At 45.9% G+C, this 9497-nt stretch overlaps 1 protein-coding gene across 3 annotated transcripts; it reads left to right on the top strand.

Annotated features, from left to right (window-relative positions):
• The first annotated feature begins 2232 nt into the window (after positions 1-2232).
• TMEM17 (transmembrane protein 17) lies at positions 2233-8554 on the top strand. Of its 3 annotated transcripts, XM_026653205.1 has the most exons (5): positions 2233-2392; positions 4992-5095; positions 5776-5889; positions 6431-6497; positions 7870-7957. In XM_026653205.1, the coding sequence occupies exons 1-5, from the start codon at positions 2284-2286 to the stop codon at positions 7875-7877; spliced, it is 402 nt and encodes a 133-aa protein (XP_026508990.1). In that variant the 5' UTR covers positions 2233-2283; the 3' UTR covers positions 7878-7957. The 3 variants fall into 3 exon arrangements, with proteins under 3 accessions (XP_026508990.1, XP_024055593.1, XP_024055594.1); XM_024199825.1 differs by lacking the exon at positions 6431-6497 and having other exon boundaries at positions 7870-8554; XM_024199826.1 differs by lacking the exons at positions 5776-5889; positions 6431-6497 and having other exon boundaries at positions 7870-8554.
• The last annotated feature ends 943 nt before the right edge of the window (positions 8555-9497 follow it).

The following is a 9497-nucleotide window of genomic DNA, read 5'->3' as shown; positions in this document are numbered from 1 at the left end:
CTCCAAGCTGCCCACACACCCTTCCTCCTCTACATCTCTTCTGAGCAATTCAAGGAATAAGGTCCTGCCTGCTCACATCTATTCCCACTGTTCAGGGAAACTCTGTGAAGGCAATCTAGCGCCAACACCTTTTACTAGCACTATACTTATGTTTATGGTTACATGTAAAAAAAAAATCTGTGTTTGTACTGCTGGGAATGAGGTGGGATTAAATGTAAAATGGATATAAAATTTCTGTACAGTCACAAATAATTAATCTGTGGAACTCACTCCTAGAGAATATTATCAAGGGAAAGAGTTTAATAGGATTATTTTTAAAAAGGGATTGACATTTACATGAATACACTCTGATGTTACACCAGCTAGGCTAAAACTACAAGTGTTATCAATACTCCTGCCAAAAGTCATAAACTTATCATCAGCTGCAGACAAGGGAAAAAATAAATTGTATTTAAGGATTCCTCACTCTCCTCTGGGAAGATTGGGCCCTGAATATTTTGGTGAATCTTAGCAAACTATTCCTTACTAGGTCCTGTAGACACATGTATGTGGGATTAAGGTGACCATGTTTTCAAAATAAAAAACAAAAACAAAACAGGACACTTTTGCAGTAACATTTAAGGGTCACGAAATCCTCATTCAAAAGTAGTTTAAAAAATATGTACTGGTGTCACTACTGCCAGCTTCTCACTCAAGAGGGAAGTGTCTCAGAGTGGAGGGCATTTTCTAGTAAATTTACGAGTTGTGAATGAATTCACCATGAATCGCTGAACAAGTGTCATGAACATTCAATCTAAGCCAAAGAATGGCTCTTACAGTGTCAACACTTGGGCTTTTCGATCCACTCCAACCACCGTTCATTATTCATCCCATCAAACGTTCCTTCCGCTGCACTATTCCCATAAACACAGAACTCCTCGAACAAACATGGAGTGATCATAAGACAATTTTTTAAAAAAACTTATAGGAAATGGAAAACTGGAAGGACTCAGGTACCCTGAAAGCAACTCCTGGGACGGCAGTATACTGTGTGAAAATCTAGGCTTTGGGGTGGCTGTGGTGGGTGGGACACACCCTGCAGCCAAATGCACAGGCTCACCAGGGCACTAGCGCCCCCCAGCAGGGCTGGATTAACTCTCTTGTGGGCCCGGGGCTATTAGATATTGTGGGGCCCCTGTATATAAGTCTTTTTCCTAATTTAAAACAAAATGATCACAATTATGACATCGGGCTATTAACGCTATACTAAACTTGCCTTTTAATTAACATAAAGTCGTACTGTGGTTACATTTCAGTCTTAAAACATGTAGCATATAGCTAATTCAAAATAGCCTATTTCTTACCTTAGAACAGCTCTTATATTAGTTTCTTTTGAGGAGGGAGTTTAGGTGCAGGAGGGGGCTCCAGGCTGGGGCAGAGTGTTGGGGTGCAGGAGAGGGTGAAGGGTGTGGGCTCTGGGAGGGAGTTTGGTGCAGGAGGTGGCTCCAGGCTGGGGCAGAGTGTTGGGGTGCAGGGTGCGGGCTCTGGGAGGGAGTTTAGGTGCAGGAGGGGGCTCCAGGCTGGGGCAGAGTGTTGGGGTGCAGGAGGGTGAGGGGTGCGGGCTCCAGGAGGGAGTTTAGGTGCAGGAGGGGATTCTGACCTGGGGTGGTTCCCGGCCAACGGGAGCTGTGGCGCCCCTGCTGGGGACAAGGGCAGCGCATGGAGCCTCTCCCCCGCCCCCAGGGGCTGCAGAGATATGCCAGCAGCCAGCGCTTCCAGGAGCAGCATGAGGCCATGGCATGCAGGCAGCCTGCCTGAGCCCTGCTGCACCACTGGACTTTTAGCAGCCCGGAGATCGCGATTGCCCGGCAGAGGCGCCAGGATCAACCAGTCGATCCCGATCAAGGGGTTGGTGACCACTGAATTGTATATAATTATGGATTTATTTTTTTCAGCCCCCCCTCGCCCGAGGCCCTGGGCTGCAGCCCCTAAAGCCCCTGCGTTAATCCGGCCCTGCCCCCCAGCCCTGGGGCTCTGCTCTGGCCCAGGCACTGCCTGGGGGCAGCAATCCCGAGTCCGCCTGAGCGTGGGGCAGGAATGTGACGCCCCAAGGCGCAGCCCCCACCCGGGCTGGGGATGGTGAAGGCAGACTCGGGTAGCGGGTCGGCTTTGATGATTGCTACTGCGCATGCTCAGGTCACTCATGAACCGGCAGGGGGCGTGGTCCCTCCCTGCTCCGTCGGCGCCTGCCGCCCGGCGTCTCTGCCCTGGTTGCCATAGCAGCGGGTTGGATGCGCGGCCAGCATGGCGCTGCCGGATCCGGTCAGAAGGAGGCTCGGCTCCTTCAGCCGGACTGTGTTCAGCGACAGCAACCGCACCGGCCCGGAGCGCCGAGGCAGCGGCGACAGCCTGGGTAAGGAACCGCTCCCCTGCCCGCAACAAAGATGGCGGCGGCATCCTCACGGGGGACAGAGAGGGGGTCGTCGCCAGGAACGAAGATGGCGACGGTAGCCTCGTTGTAGCGGGGCTACGGGCAGCGCGTTCCTGCCTGGTTCCGCGGTGTCCCCGCGCTCAGAGGCCCCGGGGCGCCATGCCGGGGGGGCGGGAGCGAACGACCCCCTAGTGCCAACAGCTTCCCCTCACCCCACGGGTGGCAGCAGCCGCAGCGCGGGGCCTCCCTGCCCCACCCTGGCTTGGGGATGAGGCTCTGTCGGGTTCGACAGTGTTGGCGTCACAGGTGCTGCACCCCCTGGCTAGAAGTAGTGAGAGCAGCCCTAATACGTGGTTTTCACCGTCAGTTCCCCCACTCTAAGAATTGTTCCCGCACCACAGCTTGGCTTAGGTACCACGCAGCCTGGCCCTGAGCCTGTCTTCATTGGGGGCTAGACCCTAGGTAGGGGGCTAGACTGTATTGCCAACCCCACGTGTTCAAAAATCACAAGTCAGGCCTCCCACCCCCAAACTCAGGAGGCTATCATCAAAATCGTGAGATTCCCCCCCCCAGCTTTTCTTGGCAGAGGGCTAGAAACGTCTTAAAAATGAAAGCTGAGATTCTCACACAAGCACAGGATTCCAGAAGCTGAGGCTTTAAGAAAAGCATCAAAAATTATGAAACGTGGTACATTGTGGGGTACCATTAGACATCAGCCTAGAGCCAAACATATTGTGTCTTTCTGTGAAAATAGTACTGTTCTGACAACCACTGATCCCTTCACACTCAGCCAAGCGCTCAGTGTAACTTACCAGATACTATTACCTAGCATTTTTCATCCAGAGATCACAAAGCACTTCAAGAGATAAAATAAACCAGGCTTCCACTGCCACCAAATTTAGCTGATATTTTAGGTGTTTAAATTTGAGTTGGACCTGCTGAAACAGGGACACTTAACAGAAAGTACAGGTGAGGCAAGCATAAAGAGGACCTTCCACACCCACAAATGATGATGAATTGCTGATTCTTCTATGAGCTGCACTTTGAGTAATGTGAGAAACTTCCAACAGTCAGTTTAGGCTTGAAATTAGACGAAGATTTCTAACCATCAGAGGGGTGAAGTTCTGGAACAGCCTTCCGAGGGAAATAGTGGGGGCGAAAGACCTCTCTGGCTTTAAGATTAAGCTTGATAAGTTTATGGAGTTGATGGTTTGATGGGATAACGTGATTTTAGTCAATAGGTCAATAACGTGCCATCGCTGGTAATTAGTAACAATGGTCAATGATGGGATATTATAAGTTGTTATAGAGAACATTTTCTGGAGGGTCTGGCTGAAGAATCTTGCCCGCATGCTCGGGGTTCAGCTGATCGCCATATTTGGGGTCGGGAAGGAATTTTCCTCCAGGGTAGATTGGCAGAGGCCCTGGAGGTTTTTCGCCTTCCTCCGCAGCATGGGGCAGGGGTCGCTTGCTGGAGGATTCTCTGCGACTTGAAGTCTTTAAATCACGATTTGGGGACTTCAACAGCTGAGTCAAGGGAGAGAATTATTCCAGGAGTGGGTGGGTCAGCTTTTGTGGCCTGCATCTTGCGGGAGGTCAGACTAGATGATCATAATGGTCCCTTCTGACCTTAAAGTCTATGAGTTTATTGATCATTAATTCAAGTAGATTTAATGTGATATCAATAAATTGGACAATGGGAGAAGGAAACTTGCCAGTTGAAACCAACCGTTCCCTGGTGTTCTCATTTTTTAAGGACTTGCTTTTTATACTTTGTGTGTCTAGTTTTTTTGAGCCTATGTGCAAATTCTAAATACTGTAGAACTTTACCTCCCACTTAACATTGCAGGGGTCAAAGTTCTGTTTTTCTGGGGTTTAGCAGCTAATTTTCTTCTCGCCATAGTGTTTGATTTGTAACTCCATTTTCTTTAATGTACATTCCAAGCTGGTGGTTCTCTTTTTAAAAAAGCACATTGGATTGACATTGCTGGAGTCTAGAATTTTCTATACAAAAGAAAAGTATTGTATGGAGACCACGCAATGCAAGCTTCCCCACCAGCATGCCTGAGTTCTGATCTTTAGGGATCAATTTTAATTTGAGGATAATCAAATATATATGCTCACTTAATCCTAGGCCCTGTTGATGAGACTACCACATTGCTACAGTCAGGCCTCAGGAGTTCAGAGTGCAGGTCAGTTCACCTCCACTGTCTGCTGCTCTCCTGAACTGGCCTGCTCTTTTTTTGAGCTTCTCTTCCACTCATTCATGTTTTGCAAGCGTGGCAGCAGAACAGCTGCGTAACCCCTTCCTTCCTGGTGCAGGTTTGTATACACCTTGACACGTAGATTCTTTAGAATACAGTAGGGAATGATGTAGCAGAATTCTTCCCTTGGACATTATATTTAATGTCCCTAACACACTATATTTAATGTTGAACTTGGTTGATCTCAGAGTCCAACCATTAATGTGTTGGTTGAAGTTGTTATGTCTTAAAGTAGAGTAGCGTCTTTCTCTGCTGTATGTAGGAAAGAGAGTGTCTGGCACAGACCTTGGGTGATGAGGATTTCTCTCTCTTTCTAGATAATGAAATAGTCTCCAGTTTGCCATTGCAGATGTCCCTCTATTTCAACCTTTACTTTTTCCCATTTTGGTGGGTGAGCAGTGTTGTCATGCTCCAGCTGAAGGTAAGTCCTGAGGGGACTTATCCCCTCCAACATCTGTGGTGCCTGTCTGAAACTTATTTCCTCACACTGTCTGCAAGACTATGGGTTTGTCTTCACTACCGGGGTAAGTCGACTTAAGTTACACTACTCCAGCTACGTGAATAACATAGCTGGAGTCAACGTAGCTTAGGTCGACTTACCCCAGTGTCTTCACTGTGCTGCGTCGACGGGAGACGCTCTCCAGTCGATTTACCTTAATCTTCTCGTGGAGCTGGAGTTCCAGAGTCCTCCAGAGAGCGCGCTGCTGTCGATTTAGCGGTCTTCGCTAGACCCGCTAAATCGACACCCACGGCATCAATTGCAGCAGCTTTGATCTCCCCTGTAGTGAAGACGAGCCCTAATACTCGGCCCTTCTACTCATTACCTTCAACCCAGACATGGAAAGTGATACTTAATAGAGTGCAATGTCTCAGCAAGAATATCAGAGTAGTTGGAGGTCCAGGAGTTCATGACAGAATTAGTGGCAGGTTTGGTTGGAGGCTGATTGAAAAATCAGGGGCTACGGCCTGTCGGGTTCCAGGAACATTGATAGTGCTGCATGAATTTCCAGATCACAAATACCATAAGCTTCTGTAGAGCTGTATAAAATAGTGATAGAATTCCATGGGGACGGAATGCACTTACTTTCTTCCTCTTTCTAGTACCCAGTCTTGCCAGATTACTACAAGTTCATCCTGGTCACAGTAATCGTCCTAGCCTCTCTAATTGAGGCCATCCGACTGTATCTTGGATACATGGGCAATCTGCAGGAGAAGGTATGTTCTGTTGACCTCCTTGAGCATCAGTTCAGGAGCCTTAGGGGGCTGAGTATGATGCTTTGAATTAGAGATACATCACAATTACATTTACTTATAAAGGAGAACTTATTAATTGGACTTGAACTGGGGTTTATGTCCCTAGGTAACTGCTCTGTCAGTTGAGCTAAAGGAGCTGGTCACTTTGCACAAGTGAGCAGGGGCTCCTTTGTTTCTGAAGTTCACTAAAGGACAGAATGAGACCGGGCCTTTGTAAGCCTCCTGGAATAAACAAAGGACTTAAATTTAGTCTTTCTACGTTTTGGGTTGGACGAGGAGCACACACAAATTTCAAAATCACCTTCATATTAAATAATTTACTTCCCTCATTCTGGTTTTATGCATTTCTCCAGTCTGAGCCTCTCTTCTGCCAGTTATGCTCTTTCAGTGTCTGTCTATCCCTTTCGTCCCCTCATTTCAGTTCCTCCCCCTTTCTTGTTTTTTTGTTTTGGGGGATACCAACCTCATTTTCCCTCTCTCTTTTCTTTAATTCCTGCTCCAGCGACCTCACGTCACTGAAACCATCCTCTTCAACTTCATGCAGCTCTCTGGAAGCCTCCCGTCATATGGTGGGTCTGCTTAGATGTATTATAGGATAGAGTAGTGTAGCATGTGATGCTCCTAGAGCTGGCTGATCCAGGGAGCAAGGGACCAGGCTCTGTTCCATACTGATACGTACCGACACTAAACTTTCAGTGTAAGTCTCCTTTTTCTGCCTCTCTATTTGTTGTTTTCTTCTGTCCTGGCTTATTGCTCTGTTAATTTAATTCCCCTTGGAAGACCGTGCTTCCTGCTCCAACCTATAGCACTACCTTAATGATACTGATAGAGGCAAACTGATGAGAATCAAACTATCCCCACTAGTTTTACTCTGCTACTGCACATGTCACCTGAGCTGCTGAACATCCTATAGACTTCATTGCCAGAGATGCAACCTTGTGTCCACTTTCCCTGTCACTGTGGGGGAAGGAGGGTAAAGAGGATCACACTTGGCTGGCAGTTCTGGCAGGAACAGTGAGAAGGCCAGTGGCCACATTTCACTCTGCTTCTGCTGTTACCAGGATGTTTTGGACTCACTAGGTGCAGCAGGAGGGCTAGGACTTCTCTGCAGAGATTTTAGAAGGTGATGGGAACACCAGGGAAGCCCATGATCGTCCACTGAATTTAACTTCCTGAAGCCCTGGATTTAGTTGAAACAAAAATCTGAATAGTAAACTGATTTCCGAGTAGTTCTTGGCTGAACATTTATGTTGTCTCTTTGTTTCATAGTAGAGCTGGCTGGAAAATGGGGTTTTCCCTGCTGAAAAGTCAAAATTTTCAGCAAAAATTTAAAACCAAAATACTTCAATTCTGAAATGCTACCATAGCACATCAGGGGAGTTGTGGTTCAGGTACCACATGCTCCTCTTATTCTCAATCAGCTTTGCTCACTGGTTAGACTGTATCATATGTGATACACCACTGTCTCCTCTCCTGTTTAAGGGAGCTGGTGCATCATAGGAGTTGCATAGCCACATTGCATCATGGAAGATGAAGTTCAGCTGGTAGCCAAGCCCATAAGAATGGGTGCATAAGGCAACTCAACTACAATTCCCATGAGGCACAGCAGTGGTATAACCAATTTAAATTTTCAGATTTGGGGCATTTGTTTTTTGATGAAAGATAGAAATTTTCCACAGAAAGGAGATGGTTTTTGGCAAATCATTTAGTTTAGTCAAAAACCCCAATTTTTCATTGAAAAATAGTTTAGACAGAACATTTTCAACCAGTCCTATTTCTTAGCAATTCCATAGCATACGCAGGCTTTGGGAAGAGGGAGAATGGATTTTTACAGGATACATGTTTTTGGTATGTACTCCAACTGTGTACACATGGCTTGCATTGTTCCGTTGCCATGCTATAAGAACTGTTGATGTTAGACGTAATGTCTTTCTGTTGTAGGTACCTGAACTGGCTGGCTTTTGGCTCCTGAGTCTCCTCCTGCAGTTGCCCATCATCCTCTTCTTGCTCTTTAATGAAGGTTTGAAGATCCAGCCACTGGAGCGAGCAGTCCACATCATTTTTGCCCTTTTCCTCACCTTCCAGGTCATTGCAGCTTTTCTTGCCTTGAAAAGAATGGTGAACCAGCTGGCAGTTCGTTTCAGCCTTAATGAATTTGACCAGCTGGACGATCACCCCACATCTGATTATCTAGCCTGGGAGAAGAAGAGGGTGCAGGCTCCATGGGGGGTAGGACAAAATTTTGAGGAGGCTCCTCCATCAAATATTGATTGGGAGTCTGCACTCAGGGCCTGACAGGTTACTAGGATAGAGCCTCAGGATGAACGTCTCTTGCTGCTATAGTCCCTTTGTTCCCATTTCTTTGGCTCATTCTCAACCTTCCTAGTTTTCAGAGACCCTAAAAGTAGTTCTTCTGCCACAGCCAACATTAAAGATGAGAGATTTGAACTTTGCTTGAACATCACATTGGCACTATTAGCTCTGCCAGTTATACAGTTGACTTCATTTGTATATAGTTATTCATTGGATGAAATGCCTGCAGCGTGGGGTTGGTAGGTTTTATACTTATGCAAACTTTAATTTTTTTAAATTGTGTACAAAAGATTTTTACTGTTCATGATTTTGCACAAGGATATTTTGTTTACAATAAATTCATATTTTATTCATTTTAATAAAACTTCACACTATATAGCTTTTTCTATCTACAGATCTGAATACACTCTACAAACAACGAATTTAGCCTCACACTAGGCCAGTAAGATAAGGAAGTATGCAGAAACAGACACAGAAAGGGATGCAGTAACTACAGTGATGGTCATGCTACAAGAACTTAAAAAGCTTCATGGACAAAGTTTCTAAAGTGACCTTTAATTTTGGATGACTCAGTTATTGGGAGCTCCAGTCAGAGAAACTGTTAATTCAAGAAAACACCATTTGGTTCAGCTGAAGTTTTGGGTATCCAGCACTTCATAGTTAGGGCCTACTTGTCTAAAATGTATGGCTCAATTATTGAATGCTCCAAAATTACAGGCTATTTAAACATTTAGAGATGTGATCTGCTCAAGGGAATACAGGAAATATATGTCAGAGCCAGGTATATAACCCCGGTCTCATTTGCAGGTCTCTGTATTAATGTCTGGACTATCCATTCTGGTAATGGATAAAAGTTTGTTTCTCAATCTTTGGTGATCAAAAGTTAAATTAATTTAATTTCTTCTTGTGGATCCCTCTGGCTGTCAGTAGAGCAAAGGCAGTTGCATATGGGTGCAGGGGAGGGCTGGTACATGGACACAGGGTTAATGAAAGGGAGAAGGGCAAAGAGGATAGGGAATCTAATTGCACTACGAAGGAAAGATGCTATATGGTTAAGGATGGGGTTTTTGTAGGCCTATTAGAGTCTTACAGTGGAGAGGAATGGATAGTGGTCTTGTCTCATCAAAATTGGATTCTGCAAACTATTCATTTAAATGTTATCTGTTATTAAAATTCAAACCTGATGGAAGCAAGTACTTGCAGCAGTGGTTGCCTCAACTTGCACCAGGTCTGGATTTGACTTATTTTGCAGAAAT

The sequence above is a fragment of the Terrapene carolina genome, unplaced genomic scaffold (assembly GCF_002925995.2).
Source record: "Terrapene carolina triunguis isolate 2854851 unplaced genomic scaffold, T_m_triunguis-2.0 Scaffold132, whole genome shotgun sequence".
Taxonomy (NCBI): domain Eukaryota; kingdom Metazoa; phylum Chordata; order Testudines; family Emydidae; genus Terrapene; species Terrapene triunguis.
Note: the sequence above shows the minus strand (reverse complement) of the source record. Positions and strands in the feature narration are given on the sequence as shown.

What these genes read in the sequence shown, in the direction of transcription:
- TMEM17 (XM_024199825.1), top strand. Translation starts at nt 2,284, where the DNA reads ATGGCGCTGCCGGATCCGGTCAGAAGGAGGCTCGGCTCCTTCAGCCGG. An exon ending in TTGTCATGCTCCAGCTGAAG is followed by an intron (nt 5,096 to 5,775) that starts GTAAGTCCTGAG and finishes TCCTCTTTCTAG; the next exon opens with TACCCAGTCTTGCCAGATTA. An exon ending in TGGGCAATCTGCAGGAGAAG is followed by an intron (nt 5,890 to 7,869) that starts GTATGTTCTGTT and finishes TTTCTGTTGTAG; the next exon opens with GTACCTGAACTGGCTGGCTT.